The following is a 21292-nucleotide window of genomic DNA, read 5'->3' as shown; positions in this document are numbered from 1 at the left end:
AAATGAAATGAAAGAAATTTTGTGCATTTCATATGTAAACTGTTAAGATTAAATTTAGGATGATGGCTGTGTTCATGTTTTTGTTATGAACTTTTTGAACTTTATGCAATGTACAATGTATATTGATATCTCAAGGGGAACTGGGAAGGGCACAAAATGTAAAAATCCGAGAGGGTATACATACTGAAATAAAAAAATTGCAGGTGACTGTATCTTCAATACAGCTGTAATTATACGTTCCTAGAAACTCCTTGCATTCACTCGAATTTTCTAGAAACTCCTTGAATTTTTTTTGGAAATTTCAAAAAACTTCTCAAATTATCTCGAAATTCCGATAGATGGCGCTGCACATAAGGACCGTTTCCCAAAATGACCCCCCATTATTGAAACCATAGACGTATCCACGTCAATAATAATGTTGTGCATTTTGTTTTTGTATGATTTTATTACATAATAGAGCACACAGTATAAACAATTAATGTGCAGTCTAATCTTCCTTCTTGCTGTCTGTCTTTCCTCCACGAATTCTTCCGGTACGACGAGCAGCAATGAGACCAATTTTACGACCAGCGCTCGTGCCACGCTTGACAGTGGACGCCTTACCAATGTGCTGGTGATTACCACCACCGTGGGGATGTTCAACGGGGTTCATAGCAACACCACGAACCTGGCAACAAAATTATCAGTTCAGAAAAATCCCAAATACAACCGTAAATTAATTTATGACTGAAGTAATCATCAGTCGTAAGTGTTGTCCCCATGGAAATGCGGATTTCAAATGTCATACCATCATTTAATACAAAAATTAATTGACAAAAACTAATTAGTACAAAACAATTATTTTACGATGTCAGTGAGTTAATAGATAGATTATTGATAAAAAATTTCATGAAAAAATTTAATTGAGAAAAATAAAATTCGATTTTAAAACATTCTCTGGATATTTTTAAAAGAATAACGTGAATTTAACATTTTTGATCATTTTCAATGTATTTTGAAATTTTTCGTCATTTTTTTCAATAAAATATGTGAAAATAAATGAACAATCATCAAAAATGGTGAATTAAACAAAAATTGAACGGTTTTTGTGACAATTTTCTTTGTAACTAAAAAAAATGTTTTAAATGTCTCTGATGAGGAAAATGATTTTTCCTCAAAAAAAAAACTCGTTCCATAACGTTTGTATTCAATTAAAAAATTAATGAAACGATCGCGAGAAAATAATAAAATAATGAATAATGACCTTGGGCCAGCAGTTCCTCTTGGCCTTGTATTTGTGGTAGGCACGTCCAGCCTTGAGGATGGGCTTGTCAATACGACCACCACCAGCAACAATACCGACCATGGCTCTGTTATTCGATGGAATAACTTTCTTAGCGCCGGAGGGCAACTTCACCCTGGTCTTCTTGCTATCGGGATTGTGGGCAATGACGGTGGCGTAGTTGCCGGAGGCACGAGCCAGACGACCCCTGTCACCAGTTTTCTCCTCCAAATTGCAGACAATTGTACCCTCAGGCATGGTGCCAACGGGCATTACATTCCCAATTTGGAGAGTGGCTGGAGACGACAAAATTGTTTTCTTAATTGGAGATTTTATTGAAAAAATTCAATAAAATGTTAGGTTTTTGTGCAGCAGAATGACGAGAATTCTTTAATCTTAATCAAACCATGAATTTTTCTAATTTTCTATTAATTTTTGTCAGATAATTAAACTAAATTTTACAGTTTCTATCGATTTTATCATGACATTTTCTATTTCTAATGACGAAAGTCCTTGAAATGTCAATAAATTTTTATAATATTGTTAAATACAAGCCATTTAATTGAGAATGAGTGCTTATTAAAAGATTTTGAGGCGAAATAAATAATAATAAATTTCAAAAGGAGTGACACGTTGCGGACTAGGAACGAAGATAAAAGAATAACGAGAAAGAAAGAGACAATCGTACATGACGATGGTTGAGAGGGAGGACAAGGGCAAATACGCAACAATAATATAACAAAAAATCTTCTGTTGCCTTAGAAATTTCCTAAAAGTCTCAGATAATTTAATATTTTTGATCAGAATTGAAAAATCGTGCTTAACGATGGCTCCATAAAACAAAAAATGTTTTTAGTCCATTCAATCTTCCACTTAAAAAATCCTCATGAAAAACATTTGTTACTGAATTAATCTCCTTAAATAAAACCTAAAAAATAATTCTTAATCAATGATACCTACCTTTCTTTCCACAGTACAAAAACTGTCCTGTGTACATGCCCTCAGGTGCAATGAAAAGTTCTTTACGGGTCTTGAACTTGTAAGGGTCCCGGAAATGTACTACTGCGAGTGGTGCGCCACGACCGGGGTCATGGATGATGTCCTATAAACAAAATAAAATAATTCAATTGCTGTGCCATCGATGGATCCACAAAATGAATAAAAATACTTTTGTCTTCAGAAAGAGCCTCTAAAGTAATCTTCACGTGTCTTCAGAGGGTAGGTATTTTAGAAATCATCATTACACTTTCAATATTTTTAATTGTTAATTGCTTGAATGTTCTGTTTACCTTGACGACACCCTTGATGTATCCATGCCTCTCCGAGAAATCGAGGGACCGCAATTTTGGTGCTCCCTTCCTCCTTTTGGTGTGGGAACGGAAGACTGATCCAGCTCCCTTACGTTGAGCACGAATTACTCGACCCATGGCTCAGACCTATGGAACAATAATAATTAATTGTGAATACCTTTCAAGTTGAAGTTGTTTTAATTATCCCAATTAACGTTATTCTCCTCCTGAACCCATATTTCTTCATTTCGACAGTGTCACAACAACAGGCGTTCGCTCTGATGACACGAGTTAACCTCGAAATGCCAATAAACATATTAAAATAGTGGAAAATATTTTGGAGAAAAATATTGCGTGAATAAACTGTATTGGGGGATGGGAATTGCAATTTGGGGGATGACAATTGCGGATGGGGTTTCGTTGGGAGAATATCCACGGATTTTTAATCGGGAAAATCGACGAAATCACGTACCGCTCGAGCCTTTCACAAATAGAGGAAGTTGAGAAGAAGCAAGATGGCGATTTTGACTTTGGGCTGTGACATCTATTGGTGGCAGAGGTTTTTATCCTCTGATGATAATGTCACGTGAATGCGGGAGATTTGAATGCATCAATTTTCTTGATGAAATGATAATTATTCGATTTTAGTAAACATTTTGTTTGAATTTAATAAATTGTTTAAGGGTGTACAAGTATATTTTATAACAACTGATGAACAATTAAAATAAACGAAGGGATCAAATCGAAAAATAAAATCCCTCATCATTCCTCTAAATCATTAATCAATATTAATAAAATGCGCACGTACCGAAATAGAAATCATTTATTGAAATTCGTAAAATCTAGTGCTACATATTAACAAAAATTACTAAGTCGATTGAACACTCACTCTTTGTCCATAAATCACATGATGGAATCACCCGCCGCTCAGGAGTAATTCCGATTATTTCCTAATACAATTGAGCATAATTCGATAATACAGAAATGTTTGTCACGTTTTAAAAAATAACAAAGTATACAAAATTCATCATTTGTCGTCTCCCATTGTTACAAAATCAGGGAGAAGCATTGACAGACCTCACATGTGATGTACAGCGAGAGAGAGTTATTCTCTGGAAGAGTCATGAATGAAGTTTGACCGAAGCAGACAGCTGAGTGAGCGTCAAGCTGGCTCTGAATGGCACTTGCTAACTGGGACAGGCTGCATTTAGGTGGCAGGCACATGTTGCAAGCAGGACAGATCAGCCCCCCGGGGGTTTCATTCAGCCCTGATTTCTCGCAAATTGGACAGACGACAGTGTCTTTGAGGCTCTCCTCCACGTAAATGTTCAACAAGTTGTCGTCCTCCTCCAGCAGTTTTTCGTATTCTTTCAAAATCCATTCCTCTGGAATGAGAAGCATTATGAATTGCCAATGTCCAAAAATGTTGAGTGAATTCATTTTCAATTAAGTAATTTAACGATTAAAGAGGAAAATCGCTATTCTATTGAAAAATTTTGCATTTTTACAATTTTTGTATTTAAAAAAAATTAACAGAATTCGATTTTTATATTGAACTTATTGTATTTAAATATTTCCTAGAGGTGTCTATATAATATCTCAATAGAAGTTTAATAGGAATTTAATCGATAATTCATTAAAAAAACACTTTTATTGTTTTTTGAATGAATTAAATTGTTCGTTATACCTTCGTCAGCCAAAATTTCAGCCTCGAGTTGAAAAATCTCCTCCTCACTGAGCGGTTCGCTGAAGACACTGGAGACCCTGGGATCCTGATCGACACTCATAGTCGTCAAATCACTGAACTCCTGGCGCACGATCTCAGTCAGAGTGTTTTGGATCCCCTCAGCATCATCGCCAAGAGGCACCACAGCTCGTCTTGTGTTGAAGAGCTCGCGACGTTTCTCTCGCATTCTGTCACGACATCTCTAAACAAGTGAAAATAGTTTTTCTTGAATTCGACTCATCTCCAAGTTGAGTTTTTGAGTAATATTTCCGAATCTAAGGGAGATGGCGAAATTTTCGTAATTACATTTATTGTAGCTCTCAATCGGCTCTACAAAAAAGGTTATAACAAAAATTTTGCCATCTCCCTTAGATTTCGAGATATTCGTTGAAAACTGGTCAATAGTCAAAATTGACTTGTACTGTTTTATCAATCCGCTACTAATTTGTTCTCTAAAGCTGTACAAATAAATTCTTGTTGAGTGGTTGAGTATAACGAGAAAAAATAAGTTCTAAAACCCCAAAAAATGATATTCAATTTATGTTTACAACAAAAATGAGTAAAAAACAAAAACACAAAATTAAAAACTAAAAATAAAATAAAGTTTTGATGAAATTCTTGAACAAATTTTTGTCACGTAAATTTCAACAAATTCTCAGATTATTTTTAATAAACAATGAGTCCGTCTAACCTGTCTCAGCACCTCTTGGAACTTTGGACTCCCAGACTTGATTTTATTAACAGCATCTCTGGTTTTCATTTTCAGAAGAAACCTCGGACTTCTCATGATATCAGCCATGTTACCCAATTAATTTGCTTAACGATGAGTTATTGTCTTTCGGAAATTGTCTGGGGACGTTCGTTAAATTGTTCTGTGGCAATGCGAGTGTAAATTGGCGGTTGGGCTCATCAGCTGTTCAGAGTCGAGACGCCATTGCTTCGTAGAGTGCCCACCAACCTCAGAATATTGTTTGTGTATTGTTCTTTTGACAATGTAAACATGAACAAATGGGAATCATGAGGCTCCGGGCGTCCGGTGATCACTGCGAGTCGTGTGAAACATGAGATTTGCTGAGAGGATCATCAGAGAAAGAGGACGATTAAAGCTGCCGAGAAAATGACGGCGAAAACAGTATTTATAACGCAGGAGAGTCCAGCTAATGCACTGGCACTCAACAAGGATAACTCGCAGGTTGTCATTGCTGGGAGAAATGGTGAGATTGCGTCTTGATGATGTTGATGATTCGATTGTTGTTGTCGGTTTTTTGTTCTCCAGTCTTCAAAATATTTACTCTGCAAGAGGACAAGTTCGAGGAGGCGCACAATCTGAGAGTTGGGAAGAACCTGAATCTTAATTTTTCGTGCAATGATGTGGCCTGGAATCTCACTGATGGTATTTTATATAATTTTGTATTTTAAACCATGGGTAGGGGCTTTTTTTGCATGTTGAGAGAAAGTTTCATTCGATTTTTGGACAACGTTGAAGATTCTTAGTGATTTTTGTCGTAAATTTAACTCGCATTTGAAAGGTTAAAATCTGAAATAAATTCTAAATGAGAGTTAATATGAATATCAATTTTCTGGTTGAGTTCGTGCTTAATCGGGGGTTTAATGTTATTGATAACAAGTAATCTAGAAGGGCAAACAACGCAATCGTACGAGAAAATGAATTTTTCGAGATCAGGGTAAAGATTAAAATTTAGCAAAAAATCTCAAAAATGAGAAAAAATTAATGAAAATGTCCAATATGAAAATTATCGTCAGTGTCAAACTTTTGTAATAGATAATTTATATTTTTGCGTGCCCCAAATATTGTGTTGTATCGAAATACTCTAGTCAAATGAGAGACTATTGTCTAAAAAAAATTGAAGAAAGAATTTGATGGGTCAATTTTTTACACTCATGAAAGTTAGAATTCATAGAAAAAATTATCAATGATGGTTAATTTTTTTTTGTCATTTTGAATTTATTTTTCTGCGTTACGCTCAACCACTCTACTGGAGTTTATTCATTTTACTTTAAAGTAGTATTCAAATAACTTGAATTTTGTTATCCACCATGGAAAATGACAGCTAATAAACTTTTTTCAATTCATTCTGAATCTTAATTAAAAACGCTCTTTGAAAAAGTTCAGAATTGTTTCTATTTTTTTTTTATCATTCTATCATCATTTTTGGAAATTTCTACAAGATGTACCACTCAATTGACAATTTTGGATTACGAAAGATAAAAAAAATCGAGATAACATTCGAAAAATAGTACACTCGGACCTGAAAACAAGATTCCCTTCATCTCTTCCACGAATATTACCAGAAAATCGGTAGATTCGTCCACTGCCTCAACAGACAATTCCAAATAAACCCCCAGGAGTTAGGAAAACAAGATTCCCTTCACCTCCTCCACGAATAATCCCAGAAAATCGGTAGATTCGTCCACTGCCTCAACACACAATTCCAAATAAACCCCCAGGAGTTATCCCCCAAAAAAATCCCAGTGTACTGAAAAACCCACCGAAAACAAGGTTCCCCTCACCTCTTCCACGAATATCACGAAAAAATCGGTAGATTCGTGCAACTCCCTCTTCGTCACCCCAACTAACCCAACTCCTCCCGCAGACCACGTCCTGGCGACAGCCGCAACCAACGGCGCAGTGGTGGTCTGGAACCTGAACAAGACATCGCGCTCGAAGCAGGACCACGTGTTCGCGGACCACAAGCGCACCGTGAACAAGGTGAGCTTCCACATGACGGAGCCGACATGCCTGATCTCGGGCTCGCAGGACGGCACGATGAAGTACTTCGACCTGCGGACGAAGGAGGCCACGAAGACCTTCTACAGCAACACCGAGTCAGTCCGGGACGTGCAGTTCTCCCCTCACCAGGCGCACACCTTCGCCGCAGTCTCGGAGAACGGTCACGTGCAGCAGTGGGACCTGCGCCGCTCGGACCGCTACTTCCAGCACTTCACAGCGCACAGTGGGCCGATCTTCGCGTGCGACTGGCACCCGGAGTCCACCTGGCTGGCGACAGCCTCCCGCGACAAGACAATAAAGGTCTGGGACCTGTCGGTGAAGCCAACCTGCGACTACACGATAAACACGATAGCCTCAGTGGGTAGAATCCGCTGGCGGCCCCAGAGGAAGTACCACATCGCCAGCTGTGCGCTGGTGGTGGACTGCAGCATCAACATCTGGGACATAAGACGTCCCTACATTCCCTTCGCGAGCTTCAACGAGCACAAGGACGTGCCCACAGGAGTGGCCTGGCGAGGGGACCCCCAGTCCTTCCTGTCGACGAGTCGAGACTGCACGCTGTACCACCACGTCTTCAGGGACGCGACGAGGCCGGCCAGCAGGGCGAACCCCCAGGGGATAGCCCTCAACGTCCGCGGGGACGTGGCCTACGCCTGCAAGGTCAGCGCCAGTCCCCCAGCCACTGCCAAGCTCTCCAGCATGATGAGGAAGGCCCCGGCCAGCAGCGACACCTTCTGCATGGCCTCCAGCGTGATGCACAGGTTCACGAGGTTCCCCAACGCCTGCGAGTCCAGGGAGCACGAGCCCAAGTGCTTCAAGCACTGCGCCGAGGGCTACATTCTCCATGGCAAGCTGAACGACGTCTGCGAGCACAACGCACTGGTGGCGACTGAATGCGGGAGGAGCGACATCAGCAGTGTCTGGAGAATTGTCAAGACACTTTACGCGAATCAGAATGGAAACATCCTGAAGAATACCCCAGTCACGAAGGACGATGGACTGACGACGAACGCCTTGAACCTCACGCAGTTGACGTTGTCCTCTGGGATTGATGTCTCGCAGGGGGGGCAGTCGCACATTCACGAGAACGATGTGAGGTCTCTGCAGGGGGACCCTCGGGACGGCTTCGGGGGGATCAGCGGGGGGGACGACGAGACTGAGACCGACGACACCCCGGAGAATCATAATTACTTGCATGGCGGGGCCATCGGGGCCATTCCGGATTACAGGAAGCTGGTGAATGGGAGGAAGAGACCCAGGGGGGACTTCTACTTTGGGGAAGGGGAACTCGAGGCTGAGAATATGTCCATGGAGTATCCTGGAGACTATCTCGAGAACATCATGAATAACGAGAGTGACTGGACCCTTCCCAAGGAGGCGTTTCCCCTCAGGCATGAGATTCAGGACAGGTCGCCTCCCCCTGAACAGTTTCCGAATAATTCTCCTGAGATTAATGATGACTCTGGCTCGGTTACTGTCGAGGATCAACCCTGCCAGCTCATTGTCACTGCTGTTCCCAAACCCATGTTCTGGAATCCAGCTAGGCTCGTGGACGAGGCGCTGAGGCATCATGCTGCGGTGAGGGACGTGCAGACAGCTGCTTCGGTTCTTATTGCTCTTGGGGAGCGGCGCAGGGAGCTTAATATCGAGGTTGCCATTCAGGAGCACTGGCTGCTGGAGTACATCGACATGCTGGGGAGGTTCAAGCTTTATGATGTCATCACGCAGATCATCCAGCTGGCTTGGATACCCTCGGTGGCGCAGTTGAATCAACAGTCCACTACTATTCATGCCTGCTGCACTGCTTGTACGAAGCCTCTGCAGAGGGCTGCGTGGCTCTGCGACAGGTGCCACACGTCCAGGCACGCATTGTGCTCCATTTGCCATCAGGTTGTCAGGGGGGTTTACGCCTGGTGCCAGGGGTGCACGCATGGGGGTCATGTCGTGCATATGAGGGAGTGGTTCAGGGGGAACAGACAGTGTCCCACTGGCTGTGGGCATTTGTGTGAATATACTTAGGGGTGAGGTGGGTAGGAGATTCAGGGGGAAATTCTGCTGCTTTTTCATGAGTTTTGTGGAGGGAACGAGTCAATAGGAAAATCTGATGGTGGGGAACGCTGAATTAGAGGGGGAATTCTTCCTTTTCTTAGATTTTTGCATTTTCAATACGAAAATTTCTACTTTGGGGAAGGGGAACTCGAGACTCAGAATATATCCATGGAGTATCCTGGGGACTATCTCGAGAACATCATGAATAACGAGAGTGACTGGACCCTTCCAAAGGAGGCGTTTCCCCTCAGGCATGAGATTCTGGACAGGTCGCCTCCCCCTGAACAGTTTCCGAATAGGAGATTCAGGGGAAATTCTGCTGCTTTTTCATGAGTTTTGTGGAGAGAAAGAGTCAATAGAAAAATCTGATGGAGGGGAACAGTGAATTAGAGGGAGAATTCTCGCTGTTCTTCGGTTTCTGCATTTTGAATACGAAAATTACACAAAAATTAATTTTTCTATTTCTGTAAAAAACTTTTTTTCCGGAGATTCCATCAATTTTCATTTAAAAAATTGAAATAAAAAACTGGAAATATTTAAGCAGTGGAATTTCTATCGAACAAATCAGAATACGTTCTATAGAATTGAAAAAAACAATCAGTTTCATGTCTTTGTTTTCCCTTAGCCAGTTGTATATTTTTAATGTTATGTTAGTTCATATATAATTGGTGAATTTGTAAATATGTATGTAAGAATGATAATTGTTCTGAGATCCAGTGGATTCCAAGGAATTTTTCCCGTGTATAAAATCATCAGTTGACTTTCTGTAAAAATAAATTGAATTGAATGTTGACATGTCTTGTTCATATTCACAATTATAATATGTTTCATATTCTCCAATTTTTCTGTTTGTTCCTCTGAATTCCTTCGTAGGTAATTCATAAAAAGGTGAGACAGTTGCACAAAAATAATCATTTCATCTCGAATAAAAATTCTCTTGTTGTGACCATTTATTTATTTAACTGTGTATTAAAGACATACAAAATATATACAAAAATGAGAAGTTAGCTAGGTTCACAAGCTTTACAACGAAAAAGTGAGTATTTGCGAAGTGTTTCCTTCGATTACACGAAAAGGCAAATTTACGGATAACGCTTGGTGATAATAGGTACATAAATGTCGACTGCTTTGTATTCATTTTGTTCTCTCACTTCTCCACAGATCACGCGCGAAAAATATTTACAAAAAAACCTGGCGAAATTGATAGAAAATTCTGTCGAATTTCCACTGAAAATTCTAGTAGTTTTTCTTCACAGCGCATTTTTTAATTTTTTTTCGAATTTTCTAGTTATTTTCACTATATTTTTCTTTTCCTTTTTAAAAATCGTAAACAAAAAATTGACAAAAATTGAGCCGAAGGAAAACTTAATTGTATTAATTTTGTTTGTGGAATATTTTCCATTGAACATTTCTATTGAAGAAACACTAGAAAAAAAGGGATTTCTTTGTAGAATCCTCCAAAAACTAACAGAAAGTTCAACAGAAATCCTACAGAATTCTCTAGGTTTTTCGATAAATTTTTTCGAACGTAATTCAATTAATCCACCGCACGTGAAGTCTTCAATAGCAAATGTTACAAAAAAATAATGAAGTACATCGTTAAACGATTGAATTTTGAATATCAAATCTTGAATCTTTCGATAGGTCCCTCGCGTATGTTTGGAGATGAGGATCAACTCTCACTGTAAATTATTGCAAATACCTGTTTACAAGCACATTCGAGTGGACACATTCACTCATTCTTTCACATTCATTCATGTCGCATACATACATAATTGAATAGGATGAGGATGTTTCGTCAATGTTCTTTTTTTTCTTTAAATAATATGAAAAAAATATATATTTATATGTATGTATATGTAATTATATTTAACGTACTTTGTCTGAAACGATAATAAAAGCTTATTCCGGGTGTTGTTAGAGGAGAATGCAACAACGTTTGTTATTCTTACGTTCGGCTCCCTCAATTTGATTCTCTCGCGCTTTGCGCGTTGCGATTGATCGAATTAAATCAAAGAATACCTGAAAAATAATTGTTGTTATGAATTATTTCAATAGCAGATTTTCATTTGGATTAGGGTTTTTAGTCTCTTTGATACGTGAGTTTTATTTCCTCGTTGAAAGGTAAAAACACAATGAAAATTTTCCATCAGAGATTCTAATATAACTAGGAAAAAAATAATAGATGACGATGTTTTTTGTATAATCGTTTTTTGTATCGTCTGGCGATTTTTCCAATAATAATTTCTTGGCATGAAGTCATTCTTTTTTAATTTAGTATATTATGAAAAACAGAAAAATATTGAGGGAAAAATTGGAAATTTATGCACATGAATTTTTATATTTAATGAATAAAGTGAAAGGGATGAAACAATGAGCGAATTTCAACAAAATTTTTTCATATGCGCTGATCTTTCAACTAGGGTCTAACGAGATTTTTCATTACACCACATGTAAAATCATTATTTACACGGAGAAGCATGAGTAAAGCTTCATTTTACACATGATGTGATGATGGAGAGTAGAAAATTGAGCAGTGAAGTGGTAAAACGTAATGTAGCAGAACAGAACAACTAGATTTTTCACATTATGATAAATATCAAATTATTTTAATGTGCTTTCAGTGAAAAAATCAAACAACATTTCTTGGACAGAATTGTCTCAGATGTAAAGCAAGTTCTCATGATTTTTTTCGTCTAAAATAATTCATTTTAGAAATTATTTCATAAATAAGAGAATTAAATTAATGAATATAAATGAATATAAAAAATATAAAAAAATTCATTTTCTCTACAACGCATTTTCGAGATTATTCCATGATTAACAGAATTTAATCAATGAATTTATTTCACAAAAATAGATTTTGAATAACAAAAAATGTCAAAAACATTTTTTGCAGCTCAAAAAAAAATGTTTTCTGATTTTTTTCTCATCTTGAGTGTACAGAAACTCATGTTGAAAATTGAAAAATAACGTTTCAACACTTCGAAACTACCGAGCGTATGCTAACAAAAAAAATAATTAGAATAAGCATGGAAAAAAAATATAAGCAGCGAACCTATAGAACAATGCACTTCTTTTTCTTCCTTTTAGCACGATCTTTTCCACGACCGTTACTCGCGGATTTATCTTCAATCTTACGCGATCTTATTTCGCGCATCAAATCGAAAAATACCTGGAAAAACAGTGCAAAGTGATGCCATCAAAAATAACAAAAATAAAATGTTCACTAGGATGAACAATGCGTTCTGATGCTGCAGTGAATTAAGCAGAGTACAATAACGATTGAATAATTGAGAGGTGGATAATGATGATTTTATTTACCTTGTCCACATTCTCTTTAGTCTTTGCACTTGTTTCGACGTAAGGTACACCCCACTGTTGAGATCTGGCTTGAGCCTCTGCTAGACTGACTTTTCGCTTCTCCTGGAGATCACTCTTGTTACCGACTAATAAAAAGGGAATGTTTTCATCGTTTTTCACTCTTAGAATTTGTTCCCTGTGTCAAGAGAAAAATTAGTAGGCGATTAACAATTATTCAATTATTAAATGATTATTAGTAATTAAAATTAATGGATTTTCTCGGGGGAGTTAAGGGTTGAGTTGACTACTTTAGTTTTTTTTGTAAGAAAATAAGAGAAAATCGTGTTCTATTTTTTTTCATTGATGGAATCTTCAATGTTCTCATGACAACTATTTTCATGACGTAATTCTCAATCAATTGACTTGAATATTTATTTATATGAACAGAAGATATGGATAAATATCACTGAATGAGGCTTTTTGAAAATCTTTATTTGGGGTTTCAGGAAATGATTGGATTATTCCTTTTTTTTCAGATTAGTAAAATCTTTTTTGTCATTATTTGTTGAATAAATGGTTTCAAAAATCTGGAAAAACTCTATTTCGATGATTTATGAAGTAATTAAATATTACTAATTTTGTAGATTTTAATGAAAATGGAATTTGTTTAAAGTGTTTTCCATTTCACAAATTTTCCTCGAAACAGAGACTTTCTAAATTTCTTTCAAGCCCTTTTTTGATGTCAAGAATTGTTAATCTCCAAATCTCAAAAAAAAATCCAGAAAGTCCATTTCTTTTTAAAACTAAATAAAGCAATTGTGGATTTAAACAATTACAATAATTCCATTCAGAAGCAAAAATGGTTAATTTCTCATTATACTCTGAATAAATGATTTGAAAAATCTGAAAATTTTTTCTTTAATCCTTTGAAATGTTAACAGTTAACAATTGTTAACATTTGCAAAACTCAAAAAAAATCTAGAAAGTCTATTCTTTGAAGGAGTTTGATAAAAAAGAAGATTATAACTTTAAACAATTACAAAGATTGACGTCAGAAGTAAAACTGCAAAGCATTTGGATAATCGGAAGTTTTGTCTGAATGAATTTCTAAAAAATCACCTAAACTCTTGAGTCGCTTGAAAACTGTCATCCTCGGTGATGGAGAAAACGCAGAGAAAGCCCTCTCCACTTCGAAAGTAATTATCCCTTATAGCAGCGTAGTCCTCTTGTCCAGCAGTATCCAGTATATCAATTTGTACTTCCTCACCGTCAAGGACAACTTTCTTCCTGTATGAATCGGCCTTCGTCGGCTCGTAGTCCTCCACGAACTTAATTTAATCGAGATTAATTTCATTATCTTTTTACATTCTGCATTCTACTTTAATCTAGATTAATTGTCCTTAATTCCCATACCTCATCGTACATAAATTGAAGTGTTAAGGCTGACTTTCCCACGCCTCCACTGCCAACCATTATGACTTTGTGGAGAGCCTGAGTTGTCCCTGGCTTTTTGGCCATGTTTTGTTTGAAAATCTGAAGACAATTAGAACCAAAAATCATTTTAATTAATGAAAATACCCAGGGGAATTTTTTGAGAATTTTTTCTTCGCAAATTAAAGAATTATTATTATTTGAACTTGAGAAATTTATTGAAAAATTCATAATAATGTGTTGAATGTGCATTGGAACTCTACGAGAATTTATTAAAAAAAAAAAAGTTTTGTATTTTTCTAAATGAATTGTTCTCTGTAAATTCCAAAAAAAAAGAACTGATAAAATTCATGGCCTAGAATTCTTACGGGAAAAATCCCAATTGAATAAATTGCATTAAAATATGAATATCTACTGTTTATTTTACATTTTGTGAACGAAATCCTGCAGGATTTTTCAATTTTCCATCGGATCAGTTTTTCCAAAATATCTCAGAATCCACGAGAAATACGAAAATTTTTGTAATGACCTTTTTTGTAGAGCGAAAACAGAGCTACAAAAAAGGTCCTTACGAAAAATGTGCTACCTCCCTTACTTCCAGAGATATTCCCCAAAACCTGACTTTAGCGTTTGCCTGACTCATCCCCAGTATCACTTGAATTAATTAGAACTCTGAATTAATAAGACCAGTGACCACCAGATACTCCTCTACCTCTGAAGCCTCATCTCCAGTCATTGAGGCCCTTATCCCCCCAGTGACTCATTATTTACCTATCACCTGTCAAAATAATTCCCAACATTTCCCTCACCAATCCCTGAATCCTTTCTCCTCCTCCACTATTTCCCACCACAATTACCTGAAAACCCCCAAAATACCGTAGACTCCCCAAACGGCCCACCCCAAACCCCGAAAAGACCCGGAATAAAATTACGATAAAGAAAAAACAACGATAAACCAACTATCAGGGCGTATACGACTATCAGCTCCGTATGAATAATGAAAAGGCGGTGTCGCGTGTAATCCTATTGTCGGTGAAACGCTGAAGTAATCACCAAAAATACCGAAAAACCCAATTAAACAGTCATAAAGACGTAATGAACCTCTATTACCGGACACCAGTGATGAACGAGAAACACAAATCACACGCGACTAATGCATAAGATTGACAAAAAGCCTGAATACCTTAAAAAAATATTGGAATATAACTGTAAAAACTATCGCGACCTCTAGGGTTGATACTCAACGAGCTCTCTCGCGGGTATCGGTGGGTAGACATGGTCGATACCCCTCGATATATCGAAGTGTCCGATATTCTATATCGATATACCGATATTTTTAACGACTAATATATCGTTATTCGATATATTTTAACGTCAATATCGAAGTCCAAATTTGTTTCGAATTTTGCAGAAATTCGGAAGAGAATAAATGAAATGTTACCACGAAAAAAGAGAAATATTGTTTTTAATAGCGCATGATTTTAGTTATTTCTAGGGAGCGATTTTGCTCGTTTTATGTCGACATAAAATCATAAATTTCAACCAATCCTAGTTGAGTATTCCGCATCTAGGACTGTCATTGGTTGAAATTTACGATTTTATGTCGACATAAAATCATAAATTTCAACCAATCCTAGTTGAGTATTCCGCATCTAGGACTGTCATTGGTTGAAATTTACGATTTTATGTCGACATAAAACGAGCAAAATCGCTCGCCAAATTTCATAGGACCTTCCCCCTCTCTCAATCGACCCATCGACTCCCTCACTCCCCCCATGGGCTCCCGATCATCATGATCATTCGAGTTGGTTTTCTCGTCTTGTCATTGGTAAATATTTCAGATAAAAAATATATCGTTATATCAGTTCAACGATATTTTTTTCAGAATATCGATATCTTCGACCCGATATTTTCAAATTATATCGATAGTTGCGACTTCGATATTTCCTTCAATATCGCCCATTCCTATTGGTGGGTTTTGGAGATTCGGTTGCAAGTGACGGCGAACAGGGGAGGGGGAAGGGGTAAAACGGTTAAAAAAGTCATAATAGTGGGGGAAAATAGTGAACAATAGTTCAACATTAATTGAGGGCAATCGGAGAGTGTTATCTCGAAAAATTGATGAATCGCCACTTCAACTGATTTTAATCAATATTTTTAGGAGGAAATGAGGGACAAAGAGGGGGAATTAGCTACTTGTTATCGGGAGAGCGAACTTTCCAGGGAATTGAGGGGACGGAGTTGGAGTTTGAGCCACTAGGTGTCGAGCAGTGAATTTAATGCGATTGTGTGGGTGTGGAATTGTGGATGATCAGTGTGGATGGTTGAAAAATGGCTGTGCCATCGTCGTCACTGTCGACGAGGAATAAAAAACACTTTCTGGGGGTGCCAGCACCACTGGGATATGTGGCTGGTGTTGGGAGAGGGTGAGTTACTTGTTGTTCGTCTTGGAATGTTCGAAAGGGTTTATTAGAGGAGGGTTTTAATTGAGAGAGCTGGGGGACACTGCTTGCAGCTTCGAGACGTTGCACTCACGTTTGGACTGATTGTAAACAAATGCTCCTCAAAGAAGAAAAATAATTATTTTTGGAGGAAACACTGGGCCAAGGGTCATTTTTCTTTGGTTTGTAATGGAAATGAGGAAGAGAGTCTTCTAGAAAAATATAACATTTAAAAAACGAAAAAATAGAGAAATTCATGAAAATCAGCTCAATCAGGCCTCGATAAATCTCTCCTCACACTGTTGTAAATAAATGTGTCCTAAAAAACAAAAATAGGGGAGCGTGGGGTAAAATGGACACTTTCGACTTTTTTAAAAATATTCATAACTCAAAAACAGATTTATCAATTGAGCTCAGTCTAAGCTCATCACAAAGACGAGTCATTGTTTTTCAGTTGAAAAATAAAACTATTCCGTTTCATGAACAATTCAAAACGTCATGAATATTTCAAAAAAAGTCAAAAGTGTCCATTTTACGCTACCCTCTCCTGATTATTTTTGTAAAAAACACTGAGCTAAGAAAAATAGTACATTAGAGTGCAAGGGCACAAATTTCGTTTTCAACGAATGTGAATACAGACCTCGCCTTCGGTTCGGCCTGTAAACTTCACATTCGTCGAAAACGAAGTTTATGCCTGAGTGGTCTATACTATTTTATGTCGCGCCGTGCAATAAGTCGAGTTTATCGCACGCTGCGCTTCGCATAGCTTGCTCAAAACTCGACTTCTGCACGACTTGACATAAAATATTATATAGCACTCGGTAATAAATTTCGTTTTCAACGAATGTGTAGTTTACAGGCCGAGCCGAAGGCGAGGTCTGTACACACATTCGAACGAAACGACTTGACATAAAATATTATATAGCACTCGGTAATAAATTTCGTTTTCAACGAATGTGTGTACAGACCTCGCCTTCGGTTCGGCCTGTAAACTTCACATTCGTCGAAAACGAAGTTTATGCCTGAGTGGTCTATACTATTTTATGTCGCGCCGTGCAATAAGTCGAGTTTATCGCACGCTGCGCTTCGCATAGCTTGCTCAAAACTCGACTTCTGCACGACTTGACATAAAATATTATATAGCACTCGGTAATAAATTTCGTTTTCAACGAATGTGTAGTTTACAGGCCGAGCCGAAGGCGAGGTCTGTACACACATTCGAACGAAACGACTTGACATAAAATATTATATCTCGGTAATAAATTTCGTTTTCAACGAATGTGTGTACAGACCTCGCCTTTGGCTCGGCCTGTAAACTACACATTGAAAACGAAATTTGTTCCCTTGTACTCTAATGTACTATTATGCCACACCGTGCAGAAGTCGAGTTGGAAGCGCGCTGCGATAAACTCGACTTATTGCACGGCGTGCCATAATAGTATATTTCGAGTTACGACCAATATTTTTCATCACAATGTGGTGGAAATTGGACTTTTAGGCACGCTCCGCGTGCCAAAAAGTTCACTTTTCGTCACAGCGTGATGAAAACAATTTTGTTCGTTGCTCCTGGCCTCACCTCCGCTGTTCTCGCCCCCAGAGCGACAGGTTTCACCACCCGCTCGGACATCGGTCCGGCGCGCGACGCCAACGACGTCTCGGACGACCGTCACGCGCCGCCTACAAAGCGCGCCAAGAAGAAAGACGAAGAAGAAGAGGAAGAAGAGGACCTGAACGACTCCAACTACGACGAGTTCTCGGGCTACGGTGGCTCCCTCTTCAGCAAGGACCCCTACGACAAGGACGACGAGGAGGCGGACGCGATCTACGAGGCGATCGACAAGCGGATGGACGAAAAGCGAAAAGAATACCGCGAGAAGCGTCTCCGAGAGGAGCTCGAGCGCTACCGCCAGGAGCGCCCGAAGATCCAGCAGCAGTTCTCGGACCTGAAGCGCGAGCTGGTGAACGTCAGCGAGGACGAGTGGAAGAACGTCCCAGAGGTGGGGGACGCGAGGAACCGAAAACAACGAAACCCTCGAGCCGAGAAGTTCACGCCTCTCCCGGACTCCGTGCTGGCGAGGAACCTGGGGGGCGAGTCGACCTCGAGCATCGACCCGTCGAGCGGCCTGGCCTCGATGATGCCGGGGGTGGCGACCCCGGGGATGCTGACGCCGACCGGCGACCTGGACCTCCGAAAGATCGGCCAGGCGAGGAACACCCTGATGAACGTCAAGCTGAACCAAGTCTCTGACTCCGTGGAAGGCCAGACAGTGGTCGATCCCAAGGGCTACCTGACGGACCTCCAGAGCATGATCCCGACGTACGGAGGGGACATAAACGACATAAAGAAGGCCAGACTTCTCCTCAAGTCCGTCAGGGAGACGAACCCCAACCACCCGCCGGCCTGGATAGCCTCAGCCCGCCTAGAAGAGGTCACGGGGAAGGTGCAGGCTGCCAGGAACCTGATAATGAAGGGCTGCGAGGTGAACCCGACGTCGGAGGACCTGTGGCTGGAGGCGGCGAGGCTGCAGCCCCCCGACACAGCCAAGGCGGTGATCGCCCAGTCGGTGCGGCACATCCCGACGTCCGTGAGGATCTGGATAAAGGCGGCGGACCTGGAGGTGGAGACGAAAGCGAAGCGCCGGGTCTACCGGAAAGCCCTGGAGCACATCCCGAACTCGGTGAGGCTCTGGAAGGCGGCAGTCGAGCTTGAGGAGCCCGAGGACGCAAAGATCCTGCTGAGCAGAGCTGTTGAGTGCTGCCCCACGAGCGTGGACCTGTGGCTGGCGCTGGCGAGGCTGGAGACCTACGACAACGCGAGGAAGGTGCTGAACAAGGCGAGGGAGAACATCCCGACGGACAGGCAGATCTGGACGACAGCTGCCAAGCTCGAGGAGGCGAATGGCAACAAGCACATGGTGGAGAAGATAATTGACAGGGCGATCTCCTCGCTGAGCGCCAACGGGGTGGAGATCAACCGGGAGCACTGGTTCAAGGACGCAATGGAGACGGAGAAGGCGGGGGCCATCCACACGTGCCAGGTGATCGTCAAGGCGATCATCGGGTTTGGGGTGGAGGAGGAGGACAGGAAACACACGTGGATGGAGGACGCCGAGACCTGCGCGCAGCAGGGGGCACTCGAGTGCGCGAGGGCTGTCTACGCTTATGCGTTGGCGACTTTTCCGAGTAAGAAGTCCATTTGGCTGAGGGCAGCTTACTTCGAGAAGACGTACGGGACGAGGGAGTCTCTGGAGACGCTGCTGCAGAGGGCTGTCGCCCACTGCCCGAAGAGCGAGGTCCTCTGGCTGATGGGGGCCAAGTCCAAGTGGCTGGCGAACGACGTGCCAGCTGCCAGGGGCATTCTCTCCCTCGCTTTCCAGGCGAATCCCAATTCCGAGGAGATCTGGCTGGCCGCTGTCAAGCTCGAGAGCGAGAACTCCGAGTACGAGAGGGCCAGGAGGCTGCTGGCCAAGGCGAGGGCCTCCGCGCCGACACCGAGGGTCATGATGAAGAGTGCGAAGCTCGAGTGGGCGCTGGATAATCTCGATGGGGCGATCAGCCTGCTGAAGGAGGCCCTGAAGACGTTCGATGGGTTCGAGAAGCTCTGGATGATGAAGGGGCAGATTGAGGAGCAGCAGGGGCATCTCGACAGGGCTCTTGAGACTTACAATCAGGGGATCAAGAAGTGCCCCACTGCCATTCCTCTGTGGAGGCTGCTGGCTGATCTTGAGAGGAGGAATGGCCATATTACGAAGGCCAGGTCTGTCTTGGAGAAGGCGCGGCTGAGGAATCCCAAGAATCCGGAGCTGTGGCTCGAGGCTGTGAGGAACGAGATGATGCCAGGGGGCGTGCGGGATATGGCGCACACTCTCATGGCGAAGGGCCTCCAGGAGTGCCCCAACTCAGGGCTACTGTGGGCCGAGGCGCTCTTCATGGAGCCCAGGCCTCAGAGGAAGACCAAGAGCGTTGATGCCCTCAAGAAATGCGAGCATGATCCCCATGTTCTTCTTGCTGTGTCGAAGCTGTTCTGGTGTGAACACAAGATCAGCAAGTGTCGGGACTGGTTCAACAGGACTGTCAAGATTGATCCGGATCTGGGGGACTCGTGGGCGTATTTTTATAAGTTTGAGTTGTTAAATGGCAGTGAGGAGCAGCAGGAGGAGGTCAAGAAGAGGTGCATCGCTGCGGAGCCACATCATGGGGAGTACTGGTGTAAAACTTCGAAGAATATCAAGAACTGGTGTTTGAGCATTGATCAGATCCTGGTGATGGCAGCGAAGGAACTGCCGATACCGATATGAGGTCCTCATTTGGGGTTTCAGAATCAGTGAAGCTGGTTGGATTAATTATTTAACGAATTGTAATATTTTTTGGTGTAGAGAAATAAATGAGAGGGTGGAATCGTACTTTGGAGTCTAATAAGGGAATTTGTATTTTATAATATTGTTGTGTATTTGTTCTTTTCCTCCCTCTCAACCACCTTCATGTACGATCGTCTCTTTCTTTCTCGTTATTCTTTTATCTTCGTTCTAGGCCACAGAGGTGTCACTCCTTTTTATATTTCTTTTTATTATTTACGAGACCGGACACACGCTACAGCGCACTGTAATTGTAACAATCATAACTGAAAATCTCGAAATTGAATTAATCGTGAATTAAATTTGCCGCCTCAGACGACTGGAACCAATGAGATTAAGCGTGAGACGAGCGAGATATCGATAGTTATCGACTTTAAGTGCATGTTCTTTTGAGAATAGGAATTTGGTCCCAAAATCTTTTGAAACACGCACTCTTAATTAATTGGCTTGCATTTAATAGATGAAAGGCTTTTAACTGAAAGTCTGTTCATGGAGTACAGATCCTGAGGTACAATGCGACGGGGCGAGGGAGGAGGTCGGCCCATGATGGGATCGACCATAAAAAGCCGAATCGGCTATATGAGAATGGAAAAAAGATAAAATATGAAAAATAGTAAAATATGAGTACAATAAAATATGAAAGATTGCGAATTGACGAATTGTTATCGCATTACTGGATGCATTA

General features: G+C 40.8%; 5 protein-coding genes across 14 annotated transcripts; 2 read left to right on the top strand and 3 right to left on the bottom strand.

The window, feature by feature from the left end:
- Positions 1-398: 398 nt before the first annotated feature.
- On the bottom strand, positions 399-3079 carry LOC107043921 (60S ribosomal protein L8). The gene is made up of 5 exons (XM_015265621.2): positions 3023-3079; positions 2551-2697; positions 2222-2363; positions 1244-1557; positions 399-667 (listed from the first exon to the last, which is right to left on the bottom strand). The coding sequence occupies exons 2-5, from the start codon at positions 2686-2688 to the stop codon at positions 488-490; spliced, it is 774 nt and encodes a 257-aa protein (XP_015121107.1). The 5' UTR covers positions 2689-2697; positions 3023-3079; the 3' UTR covers positions 399-487.
- A 276-nt stretch (positions 3080-3355) lies between these two features.
- Positions 3356-5226, bottom strand: LOC107045281 (RPA-interacting protein). The gene is made up of 3 exons (XM_015267497.2): positions 4968-5226; positions 4238-4478; positions 3356-3935 (listed from the first exon to the last, which is right to left on the bottom strand). Exons 1-3 carry the CDS (start codon positions 5073-5075, stop codon positions 3598-3600), a joined length of 687 nt encoding a protein of 228 aa, XP_015122983.1. The 5' UTR covers positions 5076-5226; the 3' UTR covers positions 3356-3597.
- LOC107045274 (GATOR complex protein WDR24) lies at positions 5207-9870 on the top strand. The gene is made up of 3 exons (XM_015267483.2): positions 5207-5490; positions 5553-5669; positions 6892-9870. Exons 1-3 carry the CDS (start codon positions 5394-5396, stop codon positions 9045-9047), a joined length of 2370 nt encoding a protein of 789 aa, XP_015122969.1. The 5' UTR covers positions 5207-5393; the 3' UTR covers positions 9048-9870.
- LOC107045289 (ras-related protein Ral-a) lies at positions 9686-15070 on the bottom strand. Of its 10 annotated transcripts, none has more exons than XM_015267575.2 (6): positions 14995-15070; positions 13794-13913; positions 13500-13708; positions 12402-12576; positions 10956-11099; positions 9686-9841 (listed from the first exon to the last, which is right to left on the bottom strand). In XM_015267575.2, exons 2-5 carry the CDS (start codon positions 13896-13898, stop codon positions 10995-10997), a joined length of 594 nt encoding a protein of 197 aa, XP_015123061.1. In that variant the 5' UTR covers positions 13899-13913; positions 14995-15070; the 3' UTR covers positions 9686-9841; positions 10956-10994. The 10 variants fall into 10 exon arrangements, with proteins under 10 accessions (XP_015123061.1, XP_015123052.1, XP_015123043.1 ...); XM_015267566.2 differs by lacking the exon at positions 9686-9841 and adding an exon at positions 10015-10759; XM_015267506.2 differs by lacking the exon at positions 9686-9841 and adding an exon at positions 12136-12252 and having other exon boundaries at positions 11013-11099.
- An 813-nt stretch (positions 15071-15883) lies between these two features.
- LOC107044031 (pre-mRNA-processing factor 6) lies at positions 15884-20738 on the top strand. The gene is made up of 2 exons (XM_015265780.1): positions 15884-16237; positions 17850-20738. Exons 1-2 carry the CDS (start codon positions 16143-16145, stop codon positions 20548-20550), a joined length of 2796 nt encoding a protein of 931 aa, XP_015121266.1. The 5' UTR covers positions 15884-16142; the 3' UTR covers positions 20551-20738.
- The last annotated feature ends 554 nt before the right edge of the window (positions 20739-21292 follow it).

The sequence above is a fragment of the Diachasma alloeum genome, unplaced genomic scaffold (assembly GCF_001412515.2).
Source record: "Diachasma alloeum isolate Michigan unplaced genomic scaffold, Dall2.0 Dall_scaffold_00180, whole genome shotgun sequence".
NCBI classification, from domain to species: Eukaryota; Metazoa; Arthropoda; class Insecta; order Hymenoptera; family Braconidae; genus Diachasma; species Diachasma alloeum.
The sequence above is the reverse complement of the archived record's forward strand: the minus strand, read 5'-3'. Positions and strand labels throughout refer to the sequence as shown.

Bases quoted from the DNA above. Each gene is read 5' to 3' on its own strand.
- LOC107044031 (XM_015265780.1), top strand. From the start codon at position 16,143: ATGGCTGTGCCATCGTCGTCACTGTCGACGAGGAATAAAAAACACTTT. The intron at 16,238-17,849 runs GTGAGTTACTTG...TCTCGCCCCCAG, and splicing joins GTGGCTGGTGTTGGGAGAGG to AGCGACAGGTTTCACCACCC.
- LOC107045289 (XM_015267506.2), bottom strand. From the start codon at position 13,898: ATGGCCAAAAAGCCAGGGACAACTCAGGCTCTCCACAAAGTCATAATG. The intron at 12,577-13,499 runs GTGATTTTTTAG...CTCTTGACACAG, and splicing joins CAAGCGACTCAAGAGTTTAG to GGAACAAATTCTAAGAGTGA. The intron at 12,253-12,401 runs GTAAATAAAATC...CTGTTTTTCCAG, and splicing joins CTAAAGAGAATGTGGACAAG to GTATTTTTCGATTTGATGCG.
- LOC107045281 (XM_015267497.2), bottom strand. From the start codon at position 5,075: ATGGCTGATATCATGAGAAGTCCGAGGTTTCTTCTGAAAATGAAAACC. The intron at 4,479-4,967 runs GTTAGACGGACT...TCACTTGTTTAG, and splicing joins TCCAAGAGGTGCTGAGACAG to AGATGTCGTGACAGAATGCG. The intron at 3,936-4,237 runs GTATAACGAACA...TTCTCATTCCAG, and splicing joins TGAAATTTTGGCTGACGAAG to AGGAATGGATTTTGAAAGAA.
- LOC107045274 (XM_015267483.2), top strand. From the start codon at position 5,394: ATGACGGCGAAAACAGTATTTATAACGCAGGAGAGTCCAGCTAATGCA. The intron at 5,491-5,552 runs GTGAGATTGCGT...TTTGTTCTCCAG, and splicing joins TGTCATTGCTGGGAGAAATG to TCTTCAAAATATTTACTCTG. The intron at 5,670-6,891 runs GTATTTTATATA...CTCCTCCCGCAG, and splicing joins GGCCTGGAATCTCACTGATG to ACCACGTCCTGGCGACAGCC.
- LOC107043921 (XM_015265621.2), bottom strand. From the start codon at position 2,688: ATGGGTCGAGTAATTCGTGCTCAACGTAAGGGAGCTGGATCAGTCTTC. The intron at 2,364-2,550 runs GTAAACAGAACA...TTTTGTTTATAG, and splicing joins ACATCAAGGGTGTCGTCAAG to GACATCATCCATGACCCCGG. The intron at 668-1,243 runs GTCATTATTCAT...TTTTGTTGCCAG, and splicing joins AGAGGAACTGCTGGCCCAAG to GTTCGTGGTGTTGCTATGAA.